At 40.8% G+C, this 20882-nt stretch overlaps 1 protein-coding gene across 3 annotated transcripts; it reads right to left on the reverse strand.

The window, feature by feature from the left end:
* Positions 1 to 33: 33 nt before the first annotated feature.
* Positions 34 to 19238, reverse strand: cyp27a2 (cytochrome P450 family 27 subfamily A member 2). Of its 3 annotated transcripts, none has more exons than XR_015127148.1 (10): positions 18937 to 19238; positions 18142 to 18332; positions 17114 to 17313; positions 16827 to 17024; positions 16571 to 16734; positions 8315 to 8481; positions 3362 to 3443; positions 3051 to 3287; positions 1419 to 1647; positions 34 to 633 (listed from the first exon to the last, which is right to left on the reverse strand). XR_015127148.1 is itself a non-coding variant. In XM_086282825.1 (10 exons), the coding sequence occupies exons 1-9, from the start codon at positions 19186 to 19188 to the stop codon at positions 1531 to 1533; spliced, it is 1608 nt and encodes a 535-aa protein (XP_086138951.1). In that variant the 5' UTR covers positions 19189 to 19238; the 3' UTR covers positions 34 to 633; positions 1514 to 1530. The 3 variants fall into 3 exon arrangements, 2 of the variants coding, with proteins under 2 accessions (XP_086138951.1, XP_086138950.1); XM_086282825.1 differs by having other exon boundaries at positions 1514 to 1647; XM_086282824.1 differs by having other exon boundaries at positions 34 to 1647.
* Between the last annotated feature and the right edge of the window lie 1644 nt (positions 19239 to 20882).

The following is a 20882-nucleotide window of genomic DNA, read 5'->3' on the forward strand; positions in this document are numbered from 1 at the left end:
GACTGCAGTGAATGTGAATTAAAAAGTCAAAAATAAAGAAAATACTTGATTTATTTAGAAAAAAACACAAACATTTCATCTTTACTGGGATCACAATCACCACGTCTACATGTGATATTGTAATTGTTCAAAAATTCATTTTCCTTCAGTAAATTCACACACTCTCTCCAACTTTATTCCTCTGTGTGGTTGATGCTGAGCTTACAGCAAAACAAACAGCGATCGGTGTAAAATATTTTATTAACCTCAACTTTAAATATGTATACAGCCTGCCGTTCCTCCTTATTGTCACAAGGGGGCAGTGTGCACTACCCATCTGCATAAGTATTTTCACACTTCCAACATCTGAGCTTTGAGCCCCACCTGCTCCAGCTTTACATGCACCAAAGAGATTAATAAAAACAGGTATGCAAAGCAAAGTGCTTGGAGTTAGACTGGCATTTTCTAACACACACACACACACACACACACACACACACACACACACACACACACACACAGTGATATTAGGACTCATAGTTATACAATTACAGTGATTATATAATGCAGAAGGCAAGATTTGGGCATTAGGTTCAATTTTGTGTGAACATCTAAACTCTGCAGAGAAGTCCTTTTTCTCTCTTTCTGGCTTCTCTGAAAGAGGAAGAAAAATATGAAATTACTTCCTGCACAAATATGTTTATGAAAGATAAAACAGCTCTTTTGTGTGTAAATACATGCACAAATAAAATCTTTAAAAACTTTAAAGGGAGAATTTCACTTCACTGGTTCATCATCAAAGACTTCAGAGATTCACTTTAGCCAAAGTCAATGTCAAACTCAAAGTCAGTGTAAAAGTTAATGAAAGTAAATAAAGTAATGTGTTTAAACGGCTTTAACAGCCAGTGTACTCTCAGATCTGACAGTGCAAAGAAGTTATACTTGAGTAGTAACTAAAAACTAATAACATCTGTTTTGCAAATTCTGTTATGGGTTAATAAATTGAGGAGCCACATGCACAAACCTAAAGGAGGTTTAAAAAACAAAAAACATGCCTTTACTTGCTGAAAAATCCAGAACTATACCAGAGGGCTAAAACTAAACAGAATGACAACAACTATGAAATAATAAAGGAAGACCATAACAGACGTTAGCTAAGGAAATATAAAGAAATACATATAAAGATAAATGTGTAGATAAATTATGAGCTTATTTCTTTAAAATGATAAATGTGCCCATTAAATGTGTTCCTAAAGAGAAATCCCTGCATGTGTCAACCTGGCTTGAGGATTTACTCACTACCATCATTGCTGAAATTTGTTAAATGCAGCTGCTGACAGGAATCTGCACCATTAAGGCTCAGATGCGTAACTGCACCACACCCAGACTGGCAAACACCAGAAATGGCCTTAAATTTTTATCTAATTACTCATTTGTACCTCTGTGCAGTTTTAGCCTGTTGCTCAAACTAAAGTTACACTGAGAAAGAAACTTCTGGGAGCACTTTTATTGTGAATGTACGAGAGCTGCTTGCCATCACTGGCACCATCTTCAGACTCTGGGGAGGAAGCGCAGATTGATGGGCTTAGCGGGAATGAGCAGCGTCCGAGTTTTGGCCTCCACTGTCGGTGCACCATCTTCAGGCTGGATCTCGTAATGCTGCATCAGCTGCAGAGCAATAGCAGGACTGTGTTAAAAAAATTTACCCATAAATCGGCTGCTTCCGATTGTAGCTAAATGTTTGATTACCTAAGTTATTTACTCTGTTGATTTGCAGAACATAACATATATACTAAAAGTGCATTAAACTGCACTTCTCCTTTCTTTATAAATTCACTTTGTAAACAATTGAACCTATTGGGTTAAAACTGTTTTTAACATGAAAACAGAACAACGCTGACCACAGCCACCAAGACTGATGTTTGCATTAAAACGCTAATTAGGCAACCTGGCTTTTGAAAATGTCAAAACACACAAACCACAGGGAGACTCATCTCTGAAAGCAGCCCAAACATTCTTCAGCATATCTGTTTTCATATGCTCATATCTATGACATGACTTGAATACAGATATAACAGGTCATAGTTGTAGAAATTCCAACAAGCTGAGACAGATTATTTAAGATTAGGCAATCTGTCGATGAAAAGAATAATGCCCTAAAGCGCAACAAGGTTGCATCAGTGTGTAGAAAGGAAGGAAGAACTCCCTTTTAAAAGGAAGAAACATCCAGCAGAACCCAGCTCAGGGAGGGGCAGCCATCTGCCGTGACCGTCCGCCATTTAAATATGAACGAAAAGGTTAAAAATATAAAATCTGTGGTGCTCTAAAGGCGCTGACTTTTAACAGCAGCCTGAAATGCCACTTTAAGCCAGCCGGCTTCTTCAGAAGTATTCAACAGCCTGTACACGTCCTTAGTGATAAAGATGAGACAGAGGAAGTGATACATGTCTCAGTGCATTCAAGTGCTGGAGCGCCAAAAGAAGGAGCTTTTCTATTTTGTTTGGCATTTTTGCAGAAATTCCTTCTTTCTTCTGTTTATTTCCCTCTAAGGACTCGCTAATCATTTTATTACTGTTTTTATTTCCAGTTTATCAGTTTCTTGCTGCTCAGCCAGCATCTGTAGACTGCAGGAAGATAAAGTACTGCAGCTGTCTTCACTTGGAGAGAACATCTAGTGTCATTTTCAGCATTTAGTCCTGGGTTTAAAAATATTTATAAATATTTCAGTTCAATTCAATTCAGATGCTTTATATTGTAAGTTAAAACCTACAATAATACAAAAAAACCCAGAGAAAAAGCCAACAATCTTTCAAAATTACCTAATACTATCAACAGAAAGTGAAGAAACTACAACAGTGTTCTGGGTTAAAGGGATGTTAACTCAAGTCAAACTAGCTGGGCTGTACTTTCATGCAATGCCAGTTTCTACCACATGGTGCTTTCTATAAGCAGGCGAGGGAGGCTGGAAAAGGGCAATCCTCACAAGGAACGCAGCTGCCCCCCCGTGTGCACAGATTGTGCAGAGGGTACAAAAGGTACCCTTAAAAAAGCACTAGCTCTGCATCACTCACCCTGGACAGAGCAAAGTGCATCTCCATCTCTGCCACCCTCTTCCCCACACAGGCTCGCACCCCGACGCCGAACGGGATGAAGCTGTAAGGGTTATGCTGGTAGAAGCCGGGCCTGGCTCTGTCACTGCGGCTATTCGGCGTGTCACTGCGAAACCACCGCTCTGGGAGGAAGTGCTCAGCATTTGTGAACTCGGACTCATCGTGGCAGGCTTCATAATGGCACAGATGGAACTGAGTCTGGAAAAAGACGGCTTATTTTAGAGAGATGCTTAAAGACATACGAGTGTATGTGTGTAACCGTGTCTTCCTACCTTCTTCGGGAACCAGTAGTTATCCAGAATCACCTCGTTCTCCGAAACAAAGCGTCCGTTTCCAGGAACCACTGGATACAGGCTGGTTGAGGAAGAAAGAAACAAATCAGCCTCCAATAAGACATGAGAGATGTTTCCAGCTTTGTAATCGATCGCAGCTGACATGTTGGTTTTTGCGTAAACTGCATCAGAAGACAGAGAAAATACGTGAGGCCAAAAAGGGCAGATGTTTACTGAAAGACGGCTGATTCAGCTCACTTCCAACTAGGTGTTTTCACTCTTGCTCTACTATAGGAGCTTTGCATGACTTTGATTCTTCTGATTGGCTGCCCCTCATGGTTGGGGGTTCTGCTTCTTCTTCTGCTCTTTATTGTTAAATAGAGACAGTCTTAGAAACCATTAACTATTTCAGAATTCACAAAAACCTGGAAGAAACATTCAACTGAGGAAGTTCTTTAGACCATCACGGTGTATTCAGAGCAGTGACAGCATCCCTTTAAAAAAAGAATTCCCCCAGAACCAAACAATCAGTGTTTCTTATGTACAAGAGCTCTAAAAAATGAGACTTGGCAGTTAAATTCTAACATATGTGGTAATTTAAGTGTACTCCACAGACCCTGGACAGACCCTCGGTACACTTTGCTCTGCTATGGAGCGTCATCAAAGTCTAATCAGACTCAAACTCTTTATTTCAGTAAATGAATTAATCAGGAAGTCACTTCCTTGAAATGATCTCTTCTTATTGCTTTCTTTTAACTGAAATAACTTTTTTTATAAAGCACCTTCTAAAGTGCTTTGACCGACAAAAAAAATATAAAATAAATTCAAACAGAAGGCAAGAGAGAAATAAGGAGGAACCAAATGCAAGGAGAGTGGAAAAAATACTGTGTAGACCAGTCTGAATGCATTTACCCTGACCTGAGAGTACAACTGTTTAATGCTAGGGCCAAATTTATTAGTGTTCCAAGGACATAAATATGAAGAACCCACATGAATAACAAATTACAAACAACTCTGACACCAACTGACGATCAGTTCAGGATGAGCTCTCACCCCGTGCCAACTTGAATGGGCTCCAACATGCCTGCAACCCTAAAATGGATACGTGTAAGAGGACAGATGGATAAATTATAAGCATCTCAGAGAAAAGCATGGACACAGGACTCATATGATCCATTTTGTTTGTAACAGAAGTGTAGGAGCTGTAAATAGAAAGTGTGGAAGTGGAAAACTATTCTCATAATCACATGCAGTCCAGCATTACTGCTTCCACTGGGACCTGTTTCCACAGAAGAGGGGCCTGAAAGCTGAAGGCTCTGCCTCCCATTCTACTTTTAAATGCTCTATAAACCACAAGTGAATATTAAAATATTAATAGTAACAACAACAATATTGATACCTTTTGCTTGTGACCATAGGTGAGAGTGAAAATGGAGATATACTCAGCTCTTTCTGCTGCACTCTATTATTGAATTTTCTACAGTCGTCAGACTTTTTTCTTCCTCTTACAACGTTGTCACTGCTTTCTCCATACATGGCACAATACGTGGAGGTACATGGTTCATTATATAGCCTTTTATCAGGTACCAGAATGTATGATCACTTTACTCTTTTACTCACTTATAAAATTTTAAATAATACGGCACCTAGCTGTTTAATAGGACTTCTCCATTTGTATAACCCCCCCCCAAAAAAAGCACTAAGATCTTCTAACCAGATGCTCTCAATGCAGCCCAGGTCTAGGCTTAAACCAGAGGCGCTCGTGCCTTTGCCATCGCAGCACCTAGAGTATGGAACAATCTCCCTATTACCATTCACACTTCCGAGTCTATTCAGTCTTTTAAATCTCGCTTAAAGACTCACCTTTTTACTTTGGCTTTGACTTAAGTTAGTTGACTAAATTTTGGCTGGTTTCTATAGGTTGTTTTGTGTTGCTGTTGGTAAATTATTTTCTTCGCTCCTAATTTGTGAAGCACTTTGATCGACATTGTTGTTTTTAAACATGCTATATAAATAAATTTTGATAAATGCGGGTGGAGTAATCTGCAGATGATATGCAAATTGCATGGAGGTTGCACAATATGGAACGCCAGGACTGCCATAATGAATTAACTACACCATTAAATAATTAATTAAATGTGTCGTAAATATTTATTTTATTAATTATTTTCAATTGTAATTAATTATTGCCACATTTAATTATTTAATAGTGTATTTAATTAATTCATTACGGCAGTCCTAGCATTCCATAGCACAAGGCTGATTCTAAATGATTCTGACTTGATTGACTGATAACATAAGCACAGTTTTAAGAAGAAAATAGGCCAGTACATGTTTCATAAATCTGACGATAATTTAGTGTAGGAACTAATTTTTTCCACAGGGTGAGAACAGACGAGACCAAAGTAGAGACATTTGGCCAAAATGCACAAAACCTAACACAGCATATCAGCACAAAACACCTCACACGAGCTGTCAGCACGATGGTGGAGGGGTGATGATTTAGGTTTGTTTTACAGTAAATGAGTCAACCATGAAGTCCTCTGTATACCAAAATATTCTAGAGTCAAACCTGAGGAAATCTGTCTGACACTTCAAGCTTGGCTGAAACTGGGTCACGCAACAGGACAATGATCCCAAGCACAGCAGTGGTCCTGTCAAACTCCAGACCCGAATCTGACTGATGCTGTTGACCTTAAGAGAACTGTGCATAAGCAAATGACCTCAAATCTCAATGAACTAAAGAAGACTGGGCCTCCACAACGATGTGAGAGACTGATAAAGTCATAAAGAAAACCATTAATGCAAGTTATTGCTCCTAAAAGCTACTGAATGATGGCAGGTACTTCGCTTTCCACATGGCTGCACAGAGTCCTGTGAAAACATTGCGTATGCATGGAGGTATTGTGTTACAGATGGGAGAACTGGATGGGTCAGAGCAGACTACTGAAACAGTTTGTCCTTTACAGATAAAACCAGCTTTAATTTACCAATGGTTCTCACTGAGCCTGTCCTTCATAACACTACCAATCTGGCTGGAACAGCTTAACTATAAACACAGAAAATAAAGAAAACACCACCACCACCACACAACTGCTTTTAAACTAGAAGGGCAGTCAGACTGAGCTCCACCGAGGCCAAAAAAAACTGTATGCAACTAAGTACACAGGTAGCTTTCCGTTGCTGTTGCTTTTAATCATTTACCTGGATGAAATCCAATCATTCTGGTTAAAGATTTTATATCTATGGATAGATAGAGCTGTGGCTACAATGTAGCTTGCCATCACCAGTGTGTGAATGTGTGTGTGAATGGGTGGATGACTGGACGTGTAAAGCGCTTTGGGGTCCTTAGGGACTAGAAAAGCACTATACAAATACAGGCCATCTTTAAAAGTACATACCAAAATGTATTTATTTATTTTGTAAGGATGGTATTGCCTTTAATTGCTCAAGAAAATGCCACCAGTATTCTGAGTTTGGCATGGAGGGAGTTTTCAGCCTTGGCAGAGGTGTATTTTGCTCTTATTCTTACTGTGATGTGATTTGCTGACTGAGGGTTTTTGAGAGGTGTCTGTCACAGAGACGACAGAGACGCGGGAACACAGCAAACGCCATCAGTAATCCTCGAGATTGTTACGTTTTTTTTCCTTCATAAAAACACACCTCTCTGAAATTTAGTCATCTAAGGTGTGTGGCAGTGTGAGAACAACACAGCAATTTTTGAGTTTCAAAGGTGATGACACACACTGAGCAAACCATTTTGTACACAAGCAGCCACTTGAATATTTGCAAATACCACACAGGTTTCCATTCTGCACCCACAGAAGCAGGAAACCGTCCAAAACAACATATTCAGCATGAGAACTTCCTGTGTGTGCTTCATTTAATCAGATTTTCAAAGAAAGCCAGCATGCATATGTAGCTGAAGGTTTTCACAGACTTGAACTTTTACCTCTAAATATCCTGACGCTTTTAAACTGTGGAATTGAGGCATAGGGCTGCAAAAGCACGATTTTATTAAGACTAAAACTTGATTTAACCACATGTTGCTTTTAATGCAGCTCTGACTTGTCTAAGTAAGTGATCTTAAAACAGTTTGACATTGCTGGGTTGGGCCGTTCTCATAAAATACTCTATCAAAGTCCTGAGCCAACCCTCATTTCTCTATAATTTGCTTCCAAAGGGCTTTTAAAGTGCTGGAAAGCATCGGATTAAGAACAGCTTTATTTTCAAGCATGTGAATGATCCCAAACACACTGCCAATGCAGTAAAATCATACCTGGATAGAAAAACAAACAGTGGAACACCATCAGTCATGGATCGGCCTCCCCAGAGCTCGGACGTCAACATTATTAAAGCAGTGTGGGATCATGTTGACAGAGAACAGAACAAAAGGCAGAAACATCCAAAGAAGAGCTTTGAATGTCCTTCAAGAAGCCTGCAGAACTATTCCTTCTATCATGTCCAAATTCAACTCTGCTGTCTAGCAGAAGGTTTCAGAGCACTTTATCATTCTGTTGGCAACCTTCATGAAGTTGCCAGTTCAGTCTTCCAGCAGGATTTAGCACCTGTGTGTGAAAACCTACATGAGGAGCTTTGGCACTCACTGGAATTTCTCATCCGAGAAGTAAACGAGAGGCATCCAAAAAAATCCCAGCTTTCACAAAATCTTGTTACTGCTTGTCTCAAACTCAAACTGTTCCCTGTCACGAATGACTTCACATCACTAACTTGTGTAGTTTGGATGAGTGGACAGCAAAGTTTTGAAAAGATTCAGTGCAAAACACCAACTTGATGATTTCCAGCATGCAGATGCAAAATACATCACGTGTTTGTAGATCATTTATGAATTACAGACTTGTTTTTAAAACCATCAGGTCTTCGGTTAAAATGCTTACGGTTAAGAAAAACGTGACTCCTTTGAGAGACAGACGCAAATAGCTGTCAGCTCACCGTAATGTCTCCTTTATGACGGCCTTCAGGAAGGGCATCCTGCTCAGGTCATCCATGGTTGGCTCCCGCTTGTCTGGGCAAACCGAATTCACCTCGCTGTAAAGTCGATCCTGAGCCCTGCTGTCTCTCGCTAAGTGATACAAAGCCCACGACAAGGTGTTGGACGTCTGGAGTCAGGTGGGAGAAAAATGGAAGAGGTTGAGTAGATACGTAGGTAAAAATTAGAGGTAAAAACATCACAAAAAACTTAAAACGATTATTACCGTGCAAGTTATTGATGTACATCAATGCTTACAACACAAAAAACACTATAGTGTCTCTTTGTGATGTTTACTCAGCATTTGCAGGGATCATTTTTCTTTCCCATCCTGCTAAAATAATTCCTTTTGACTCTGTGTGCACCTCCTTCACACTCCTGAGCTCAGCAGCTGGGTGGCACAAACTATCTGAACTGAACTAAAAAGAAAACTCCAGTCTAAACACACAGCATGAGGTTAGCTTCTAATACCCGAAAGTGTAAACAGGGAGGCATTATGAGAAACTACTGCACTATAAGACCTGAAATCTGTGAATGTTTGTGTAGGTTCTCAGTTCACAGTAGTCTTAAGGGCCTGAAATATACACAGGAGAAACCAAAAAACCAAACCACATACCCACGGCACAACACAGCACGAGACTTGGCCATACATCTGCACTTACAGGAGAAAGGATATTCCGGTCTTCAGATCCCTTCTCAGGCGATTTAAACGCCACTCATGCCTTAACCCGTGTAACCTAATAGCTCACATAATGACGGGATAGGGCAATTTTCACAGAGGATCCACACCTTGACCCCTGTGATGGTAATGTCCCATGTCATGGACCACACCTTGGCTCATGTGACCCAAAGTAACTCTCTTGACTTGAAGGCTCAACTCTCAGTACCACCTACATTAAATTACTCTCCATAAGATTTTATTACCCTCTTAGGTGAGGGGTGAAACATTTGTGTTCTGAGAAAGGACACGCAGAGGCTTTTCTGCTATTGGCAGGTTTTCTTATGGCCTGGGGCCCGTTCTTCGTACCTCGCTAAGTAGGTTAGCCGGATTAGATTGTTGACGATTTCGCGTGATCCTGGATCAGTCGGTTCCCCGAAGCTCATCCGGGACTTGCTGTCATAGCAACAGAGCCGTAAGCGTAAACCTGCTCTGGAGCAGGTTTACTTTATGTAAACAGGATTAGATCGTGGCCACGCAGGTATGTCCGCGTCATTCATACGAAAGCAACAGCGATATTCCACCACTGTTTCACCATAAATAAATAACATCAATGTAACTAAAGATAATGCAGCACTTGATCCTTTTATTGATGTCACACAGATACATACAGGTCATTTCCTAAAAAAGGGAAATGTACTATTAACATTCTATTACATGTATGTGATTATTACAGATGTAATTCATATTTCAGAGTAGTAATTGTAAATTACTTCGTGTAATCAAGATGAGAGACCACGGCTATAAAAGCGAAGGTGGATTTGGGAAGCCTGTCGCAGCCATGTCCTGTCCGTTTACGCGACCAACCCATTGCAGAAGGTGCAAGATTGATAAGGAGAGTCCTCAGAATTCAGCGTATATTACGGGATAGACAGGATCCTTTAGCTCAGCGCGACAGTGTGCTCATAGAGAGATATCGATATTCCCGTGAGGGTATTATTTACATAACCAACTTGTTGACGAGGGGGTGCAGGACCACCACCTGTCTTTTTTTCCTCTGCCCTTTTCTTGGTTGCTGTTATGAACAAACTAACAGAGTATTACAGGCCAGTATTACCTTGCCAAGAGACGAAAAGCAATCTAAGAGATAAATATTACCATTCTGTAGAATACTCCTGTATTCCACTTTTACTTGTTCCCATGTTCTTGTGGGTCCTGTTGTGGCTCTAATGTGAAAGGGGATATAATATAACATATTATAATATAATATAATGCCATATGATATTGGACAATATAGTGTCATATGATAGATCTACCCTACCGCCTACTGGTGTTGGCCAGAGGGGCCGATGGCGCGATATGGCAGCCTGGCTACAACCGTAGCTGCCTCCACCAGTGTGTGAATGTGGGAGTGAATGAATAGTGGTATCGTAAAGCGCTTTGGGTGCCTTGGAAAGCGCTATATGAACCCAATCCATTATTATTAGTATTATTATTAAATTACCTACGAGTTTGATTTGTCAGCAACTTTCTGCCAGCCCTCTCTCCTTGCTTCTGCAGCCTTTGCAGTTTTCTCTTGCGTTTTAATTAAACTCTGAAACTCCTGAAATCCCTCACTCATGAGTTCTTGCTCTGCTGCCGGAAAATACCGAGCGCGCCCCTTCGACATTTTCGCCGACCAATCAGCGGGTTGCCGATCAATGTTTCTACTATCGATGCGTAGCCCCTTTTACGACACCCAGTGATGTCACATTACTGCGTCCAGCTGTACTAATCGTCAACAGCAGGCGTGTTCGGGGAACCGGATTAGCGAGCTCACGGTTAGCGCGATGATTTGATCTTGGATGTGTCATTTGATCTTGGATGTAGTAAGCGACGTACGAAGAACGGGCCCCTGATCTCTTTAGAAATGTTACTAAAACAATGAATAAGCTCACTATAAATGTAATATTCTAACATCCTTGTATTGAGACTCTCCCCTCTATGCACTGCTTTGCATTAGCTTCAGTTCAATAAACATCTGCTCTGTTACATTCAAATAATAGTATACTTTAAATATTTCTGGCTTGCCTTTGTTACATTCACATACATGCTGGGTCAGACTACATCTCTCTCCCTGATTCAGCAGCAATCACTGACATCAGAAGCAAAATAAGCAATTTAAGTTTCACACTCCAAGGCCGAGGCAAACGGCTCCGCTTCACTCATGACGTCAAATTCAACTCAGTATGACATAAGATTAATGGGATTCAACACGACACTCCCCAATAATCATTGTCTGGCACATTCATACACCCTAAAGGCACGTCCTTGCAACACACACTCACACACCCCAATAAACAGGCTCCCTCCCTTATCATTGTTGTTACCATTGTAGACACTATACTGAAGCCAACTCAAACTCAACTCAAAGGACTTTTTGGCCTCTATTGGTACACTCCTGAATAAGTCTGAAGTTGGAATTGCCAAATTCCCAGTAATCATTTGAATCAGCAGTCTGCTCAACTCCGATTTCCCACTCACAAAGTTGGACCACCCAAGAAACTGCATTCTAAAAAGTACTCATGTTTTGGGGGGCTCTTTAGCCTTTACTTCACTAGAACGGTGAAGATAAGAAAGAAGTGCAAACAGAGAAAGGCACACAGTAAAAACCAGAAAAACAATTATTTCTAGTCTTCTGGAATTTTCTTTCCCATCTGTGAGCACACACAATCAATGTTTCAGGAACAGACACATCTTATCTGAAAACCCAAAGTCACTATCTCCTCACCACATTTTCATCTCGTTCACCATCCCTTTTATCTTAAAAAGAAGATGGCTTGATTGAAAGCTATCTTCTTCACTTGATTTAAAAATAGAAAAGACTATTTTAAAGGATGAATCATGAAATTTGCTGTATGTGAAAAGGAAACTTCTTAAAATAATGGACCCTATCTTCCTTCCTTTTAAGTTAACCTTCAGCCTGTTACTTTTCCTCTATCACGAGCACAGCGTACAAATACTGACTAAACATTGTGAGCTTTATCTTTGCCCACCTTGGATAACCAAGATGTCCAGATTACGCAAACTTCCAACTTGTAGCTTGTGGCAAAGGATGGGGACAAGCCTGAACCTCACCAGGGAATGCCGCCAAACGGGCTCTGTGACAGCTTGCTGTACGTGCCGTACCAGATGTGATCCCTACTGGGCTTGTGTTTGTGTTGAATACCAGAGGTTTTGATTCCCTCAGGCAAAACTGAAGCAATTTTGCTGTAAGTAATGTGTGTTCGCTTCTCACATAAAAACATTGCTGGGTAAAACAAAAACAAATCACTGCTGCTGGTTTTCTCACCGTTAAATCTAACTGACTGATTGCAGTCAGTCCAGGCCGCCGGTTTCTGTCGACCCGTGTCAAGAGGACACAGAGATGGAAATCTAGTGTTTTTGCTATTGTGAATCAAAGCTTACATGGTTGTGGTGAAGGTGGAGGTTGAGTGAGAGGCTGAAAAGCTTGAGTCAGACTGAAGTCAAGACAAACAAGTCCACACCTTGAATTTTGTGTGCTAAATGAGCTATGGCAGTCTTTTAGGTTCTCTACATGAGCAACACAGAGCTTATCTGTAACTTCTTTGTTGTTCGTTGCACATAAGATGCCAACATGTTTGGAAAAGGTTTGTTTATTTTGCAATGTAACGTAATATGGATGAATAACCGCTTTCCTCACTCAACTGCCTAGAGACAGTTTAACAATGAGTCCACACAGGAAAATAAAATAAAGGTTCAGCTAGCAGATTCAGTGTCGAATAAGGCACAAATAATTGTGTTGCTGAGGTTTGTAGGTCACATGTCGCAGACCCTGTTTCTTAAAGAGTTTGCACACTGGCAACAAACACCTCTTAGAGCTAATGACGTTAAAAGTGGTCAGTAACATGATCTTTTAAAAAAGGAGAATCAGAGGGGCCGAGTCATTTTAGAAGTAAAGGTAGGAAGAGGATTATCACTCTAAGAAACCTTCCACAGCATAAGAGTGTTAAAAAAGGATGGAATTTATCATCTAAGTCCATAATCTTATTAAAAAATGAATAAAATCCAGACACATTTGTTTATTAATAATAATAATAACTTAAGGTTTGTACTGGACAAGATGAGCTTTGAATATCTTTGCCATCATTGCCTGTCAAGGAGTAAAATTCCAGTCTTCTAGAATACAGCCTTGGGGGGGGGGGGGGGGGGGGTCGCAATTAGGAGATCTATTTCATTACTTTGAGCTTGAGTAAATTAGATAACATCCTTGTTTAAATTTCAGACAGCTGACAAGTGACTATGGAGTGTGATAGGTTTGGTACTGATAAAGTTTAGGGTCATCAGCATAGGAACAGAAACAGAGACCACGGTGACAAATGATCTAGCCAAAGGGGATCATGTAAATGAAGAGAAATGGTCCAAGCACAGAACCTTGAGGCACACCTTGGTTAACCAGGGCAGCGGCAGAGCAAGGGCCTTCCATTGTGTTTGGTGAGCCAGTATGAACCTTCCAGATCCCTCAGGTCATCTGGATCCGGTTTTTTCTCAGTTCCCAGAGTCAGAACCAGACACGGAGAAGCTGCATTCAGCTTTTATGCTCCTTATATCTGGAACAAACTCCCAGAAAGCCTCAGATCAGCTGAAACACTCAGTTTATTTAAATCCAGGTTGAAGACTCACCTGTTCTCAGCTGCATTTGAATAAAGCACCAAATCCACACTTTTAAGCTTAAATTTCAAAACTTACATTTAACTACTGATTTTATCTACTGTTCTGATTTTATCTGTTTTGATTTTATATCCTGTTTTGTTTGTTTGTTTGTTAATTAGTTAGTTTGTTTGTTTGCTTGTTTTAATCAATTTTAAATCATGCTTTTTATTTGTTTTTGTTTCTAATGTCTCTGTAAAGCACTTTGAATCACCTTGTTGTTGAATTGTGCTATACAAATAAACTTGCCTTGCCTTGCCTAGTAGCAGAGGTCAGGGGCACCTGAAGGATGAGGTAGATCAAGGGGGTGAAGTAGCCAGTCCAGCAGTCTGGAATGGCTTTGCTGATGACAAATGAGGGAAGAGTAATAATAAGTCTTGGCCTGAGAGAGAGAGAGTTTCTTTACAGGACCTCACATGATGTCTATAAGGCTATAGATCCTCTAAAATCAGCAGGAGGTGGTCTTTAGGGCACGGACGTCCATAGTGAACCATAGGCCACAGCAGGTAAAAGAGACTGTTTTGAGCGGGTCAAGGGAGTTGAGGCTGCTGGATATGCTGTTATAAAGTTGGACTACTCAGCTCAACTAGACCACTCAGTTTTTAGGGTTTTCCATTAGATAGCAGTACTTGGTACCAGGTGCTTTTTTAGGACTTCCAAGTCAGTTGAGTTGAGCCAGAAATGTGACATCAAAAGACTGCATGCCACTGATTGGTGGGGGAGTGAAGTCACTGGATGAGTCATGAGAATAAATCCTTCACAAGAAGCAAATTCACCATATTTAAACCCGGCAACAGGGAAATGGCTGCAAACACACAAGTCCACTGTTTCTGTCAATAATTGTATTTCAGATAAGTGGTGCTTTATTGTTGAGTTACCGGGCATTCAACAGCATGCACTGCTGATGTTGGGACAGGTCTAGAGGGAGTGGTGCTGTCAGTACAAGCCAGTGGTCTTGGATTGCTCAGAGCACTACCAGAGGGATACTCTGTGAAAAAATTACGTATTTGCAATCAACGAATCTGGTTAAAAAGTAAAACGCATTTCATGGATGAGAGCCAATAAACCAAACTGCATTTTCATGACTGTCAAACTGATATTTAGAACTTTTATGCTTTTTGGAGTCTTTTTTCATTTACAGAGTGCAAAATCTTGGGAGGATAATATTTAAATGAATCACATAAATGTTTTTGGCACAATTTGCTGCAAACTGTACTAAGTCTAAGCCTGAAAAACATGTCCCATGTGTCTGTGTCTGTGATGACTGTCATTAAGAGTGTTTATTTTAGAACTGGAAGGTGAGACATTATGAGATTGGGTGTGCAAGAGCAGATGGCTTAAAACTGAGCACGGTGTCGAAACTTTGCTTCCATCCTCTGACTCTTCAGAGTCCTCACCCTGCATGTTTAGAGAACGTCCCACACATTCTGGCCTTTACTTATACTGGTGTCTTGATTAAGCTTACCCAAGGTCCATACCAAGCATTGGAGGGAAAAGGGGGGCCAGTATGTGGTTATTTTTGTGCCACTATTCTGAGCGCATGTAAAAAAAAATTGCAGGTGCAAGTATTGTATTTTGAGGAGAAATTTATTTTGAGCAAAGAAAAGCTAAATTTGAGTGAACAAAATTCATTGCTGTGTGCAAAAAATGTATTTCAGTGTTTGCTATTATCCACACACACACACACACACACACACACACACACACACACACACACACTAGCAGCCCTTCTCGCTCAGTTTTTGCACTTGCGCTCGCAATGTGTTGCTCGCGCTCTCAACATTTCTGCCCGTGCGCGTTCAACTCTTTCTGTACACAGTTATATTTGTGCCACAAAACCGGCCAATCACAGACTTGGATGCAAAAAAATCTGATTGGCTGTTCTGGTCTCCAATCAGCTCGAAATGACGAAATGCAATATCCCAGAATCCATTTCGTCCAAAACTCAAACGAGGCAGTGGCGGAGGAACACAGAGTGGCGGAGTTTGAAATATTTCTCTTTCTGGGTCACAAAATAAACTTTTAAGATATTTTCATGCGAGAATGTAGCTGTGTAAACTTCTAATATCTGCTCGATTCATCAAGACATCACATATTTGCAAAAGTGCTCTAACGTTTTCAGAGGTGTGTGTGTGTGTGTGTGTGTGTGTGTGTGTGTGTGTGTGTGTGTGTGTGTGTGTGTGTGTGTGTGTGTGTGTGGATAATAGCAAACACTGAAATACATTTTTTTGCACGCAGCAATGAATTTTGTTCACTCAAATTTAGCTTTTCTTCACTCAAAATAAATTTCTTCTTAAAATGCGACACTTGCACCTGCAATTTTTTTTTTTGCATGCGTTCAGAATAGTGGCACAAAAATAACGCCATAGGGCCAGCACAAGTCATGTAAGATAGTCATTTCAGGCAACCAAGTTCATTTTTATAGCAAGCTCATGATCTCTACTCAGAGATTAGTCCACAGTGTAAACTAAATCTCTGGCTTCTCTGGATGAATGAGCTCCACCTGTCTCACTGCTGTCTGCCAGCACCACCACACAGCCCTCATCAATTTCTAACAGAGAAGATCACTCAATCAAAATATATTGATTCTCCATTCGATACCTCTCAAACAAGTTTAATCACGTGCTTATTAATTTATGTTAGCAGACACACACTCCCCAATTCTGCTCATTTTTTGACCCACTAATCTTAAAAGATGTCAGTAACTGCTGGTTTACAGAATAAAAAGGAAAAATAAAAGGCATTTTGGAGCAGCTCAAACTGTGACAGTTAACCAAAATTTTCTTTCTACCAATAGTGAACAAATGGATGAAGAACAGACGCATGATGCTACAGCATTTTGTTTCCTCACCGTGTCGACTCCTCCCAGAATCAGCTCTGTAACGCTTATGTAGACTTCCGCTTTGGTCAGTTTGCCAGAAGACAGCAGGTAGGTCAGGTACATGGCCTCTATAGGCTCACCCCTGCTCACCTGAGCTTCAACTTCAGCCATTCTTCTGTCGATGAGCATCTGAGCTGCCGTGCAAACACATAAAAGATACAAATGAACTTAAAGCAAACCCAAAACAGCAGAAATCTTCCCTTTTGTGTTTTTTTCTGTTACATACCTACTTCATAGAGGTCATCCCAGGCCTGAACAAAGCGTTTCCAGAAGGGGAGGATGTTGCGGGTCCATCGTGGGAAGAGAAGCACCATGTCAGCAAATGTCATCATGTCGTTAAGAGCCTTGATGAAGCGAAGAGTCTCATGGGGAATCTCCTCCTGCAGGCACCCCAGTCTGGTCTCAAACAGGATGGAGGATATACCTGTAAATAAAATATTAATAAATACATAAATAAAAGAGTTGCAAACCCTAACCTACACCCCCTTTAGGATTAGTTGCTGTCCCTCTCACCTTCAAAGCCAAACTTGTAGAGCTCAGCTGCCACGTCCAAAACTGTGGCTTGGTCCTGACTGCGAGCTCGTAAGAGCTCAATGCGTTGCAGCAGATCTCCAGTCACCTGCTGGATGGTGGAGGCATAAACCGATACCTCCTGTAGCTTCAGCATCTTGGGGTTCAGGGCACTGCGGATGCGATACCACTCTGGTCCTGTTCTGTAAAATTAAAAGGGAAAAAACTTAAAAGGACAAGTAACAAAACTCTGCGGAACTCCAGTAGCAGGTTTTGCCAAAATCAAAGGACAATTTATAATTTTTGGCTTTATAAACTCTATGTTATAGTCAGTATCAATCAGCAGAGACGAGAAAGGATAATAACAACAACCAGAAGAAGAACAGGATGCTACCCCCACGACACAGAAAAAAAGTCGATGGATGAAGTTTATTAGAGAATTATGGCTGTTAAAAAAAACTTTTGGCCAGTTTCTGTTTCAGTTTCAGCACTCCTTTACTACTCCGCAGAAGATATTTGTACATTTTCTCTTGCTAAATGTTCTTATATACATACCTGTACTATGAAAGACCCCTGAGGAACGCCAGTATTCTTTTATGAAATCAGATTTTTTTTTTAGCTTAAAGAGATTCTTCACAAGCACCCAATGGATGCCTCCACAATCCACCAGGTTGTTACGTGGGCTTAACTTTACCAATTTTCTTTTCCAAAAATTTAAGAATTACTTATAGCTTATAAGATAAGATAAGCCTTTATTAGTCCCACACATGGGACAGCAGAAAGTGGACAGTGCAAAATTACAGCAGCAAAACTGGAACAGGATAAGGTAATAATAATAAGATACTATATATATAATAGAATGAAATACTATATACAAATACTATGTTGTCAGAGAAAAATGTATATTTGAAATTATCATTTGATTATTATAAGTCAGAGGATCTCCTCTGGGTTCCTTTCTGGGTCCCTGGCTGTTTGTAAGGAATTTCGGACACATGAATAAAAGTTTTTTTGACATCATCTACACTCACTCTACGTGGAGTCCGTAGGCCTGGCCCCTCAGCTCCCTGTACTCCTTCCAGTGGGGCATCTCAATTCGGACTGGGTAGCGGCCTTCCTGCTGGATCACCTGACCAATGAGGTCAGGAGTCGCCACATTGACGATGTCAAAAGGGCCAAACTTGGAGCGCCAGATGGGCCCATACTGACGCTTCTGTAAGCCCTACAAAATTGAGTTATTTAAAAGTCTATTTTACAATAACAAAGACAATGAGGACATGAATATCTGTTTAATTACAATCACTAATTTCATTACTTTTTAGATTTTGGTTTTTATTCACACTACTTTTAAATAGATTGATCTAAATAATAATTAATATGATTAACACTTTGAAAAGCTTTTTTAGGAGTTTGGGAAGCTGTTTTCAGATTATACTGTATAATTACTATTCTATAGCTAAAAACTTAATACCAAACCTGTTTAATTTTAGGTCATACATCTAAACTAATTAAAATGTTTAAATGAAACCACTTAAAAGTCATTCTCTCTGTCCCACATTTAGTTCACATTTCATTCTGGCTGGACTTCATACAAAATCGAGCCAATAGAAATAAAAGTGAACAAAAAAGCCAAAATGTTTGTTCAAAAGTTTGAAAGAAAGTAACATCCCTGAATGCGTTTTCTCGAAACACTAGCAGCAGCCGTGGAAACAGTTTTTGTTGTCGGCTGAAGGTCATCTCATACTTGTTCTACTCTTTAGCGCAAATGTACAAACAGTTAAAAAGTTGCTGTTGTTGTTTTAAGCCACTAAATTCTCTTCCAGTACCTGCAGTAAGTGCATCTTTTCCGCGTAACCTTTGACCAACAACCAGTACATACTGGTGGACCGGCTGGGCCCCGGTAAGTCATCAATGCTCTTCAGCCTAACCGCCTCAGTTGCTGTCTGCACGTTCAGGTTTCTTCTGCCCGGGATGGAAGCGAAGGGTGCGGGTCTGAGCACCGGAGCGACCCGAAGCGCTGTCCCGGAGCAGAGCGCTGGGAGGCAGCGGTACCAGGTTGCAGCAGCCCGGAAGCCCATAGTGAAAGCGCTGTGTGAAAGAGTCGATTGTGTGTGTGCAACAGAGCATGTGCGTATTTATATGCTTGGAGCGTAGTTTGATTACAAACCTTTCATTGTACAGATCCACCCCTTCAGGCAATGCAGGTCAGGTTTCATGAACCATGGCTGTGACGCCTGTGGGGTTCACATGTCACAACGTTTTTCATCAACACAACTTATCAGAGCCTCTGGCATTAAAGAAATAACACATACCCAAGAAAATGATGAACTTGTAATTACGTATCATCACTGTAATACTTGCACATAAAAGGCGCAAAAGTAAAGCTGTACCTGTGGTGTAACATTGACATCTAGTGGGCCCTACAGAGGTTGCACATCAATACATGCCATTGCCAGAAAACAAACCAACATACTGGTCTAAAGAGCTTGGAAAGAAAAGCGTCTGGACTTCTTTAAGTTACTTCAAGACGTTTCACCTCTCATCCGAGAAGCTTCTTCAATTCTAAGGTCAAATGGTGGAGTGGAGTATCCCAAAGACAAAAACTCCTAAACACAAATTTAGCAACGTAGTATATACTGTACAGTGTAGCGAGGAATGCTCAGACCTCTACATTGGAGAGACCAAACAGCCACTTCATAAACACATGGCACAACACAGAAGAGCCACCTCGATGGGACAAGACTCAACGGTCCATCTGCATTAAAAGGACAAAGGTCATTCTTTTGAGGATGCCAATGTTCACATTTTGGACAGAGAAGACAGATGGTTTGAAAGAGGAGTGAAAGAAGCCATCTATGTCCACTGTGAGTGACCATCTTTGAACAGAGGCGGGGGTTTACGACACCAACTGTCTGCCATCTATAATCCAGTTTTGAGATCCCTTCCCAGACGCCTTAACGCCCACTCACATCCTGGGCCATCTGATCTCAGGAAATCACATAAGGTGGGGCCAGGTTTCACAATAAGCTCCCCCGAAACCTTGGCTGATTGTGACCTACATCTGTTTTCACACCTTGGCTCATGTGATTAGGTCGGGGATTATTAGGTGGTCCATTGGCCCTCTTTGGGGGGGGAAACTCCCACTGGGTTTAAATCTGGGACTCTCTGCCATTTGACCTTAGAACTGAAGAAGCTTCTCAGATGAGAGGTGAAACGTCTTCAAGCAACTTAAAGAAATCCAGACGCTTTTTTCCCCCCCAAGCTCCTTAGACTACAATGACCTGGAGGACTGAGAACCTTCACAGACATAAACCAACATGATAAATATTATCTATTTTTTAATCAGTCTTACACCATTAAAGTGATTCTAAAACAATACTACTTGAAAACTCATGATGTGCAGTGTGTCCTTAATTGGAAGAAACAAATCCAAACACACTGCCAAAGCAATAAAATCATACCTGGATAGAAAAAACACAGTGGAGCACTATCAGTCATGGATTGGCCTCCCAACAGCCCGGACCTCAACATTATTGAAGCAGTGTGGGATCATGTTGACAAAGAACAGAACAAAAGGCAGAAACATCCAAAGAAGAGCTTTGAATGTCCTTCAAGAAGCCTGGAGAACTATTCCTGAAGACGACTTGAAGAAATGACAAGAAAGCTGCCTATGAGAGTTCAGACTTGCTGAAGAATAAAAGCGGTCACACCAAATGTTGACTTTCAAGCTCGCTAGAATTGTACTTTCGATGCTGTGTTTACATGTATGTTG

The sequence above is a fragment of the Aulonocara sp. 'chitande type north' Nkhata Bay genome, linkage group LG23 (assembly GCF_057382095.1).
Source record: "Aulonocara sp. 'chitande type north' Nkhata Bay isolate Kocher_YH1m ecotype deep benthic linkage group LG23, A_spYH_male_GT1.1, whole genome shotgun sequence".
Classification (NCBI taxonomy): domain Eukaryota; kingdom Metazoa; phylum Chordata; class Actinopteri; order Cichliformes; family Cichlidae; genus Aulonocara; species Aulonocara sp. 'chitande type north' Nkhata Bay.

Coding starts and splice junctions, on each gene's coding strand:
- cyp27a2 (XM_086282825.1), bottom strand. CDS start 19,188: ATGGGCTTCCGGGCTGCTGCAACCTGGTACCGCTGCCTCCCAGCGCTC. Junction 18,333..18,936: donor AAAAGATGCACTTACTGCAG/GTACTGGAAGAG, acceptor TCAATTTTGTAG/GGCTTACAGAAGCGTCAGTA. Junction 16,735..16,826: donor GGATGACCTCTATGAAGTAG/GTATGTAACAGA, acceptor TTTGCACGGCAG/CTCAGATGCTCATCGACAGA.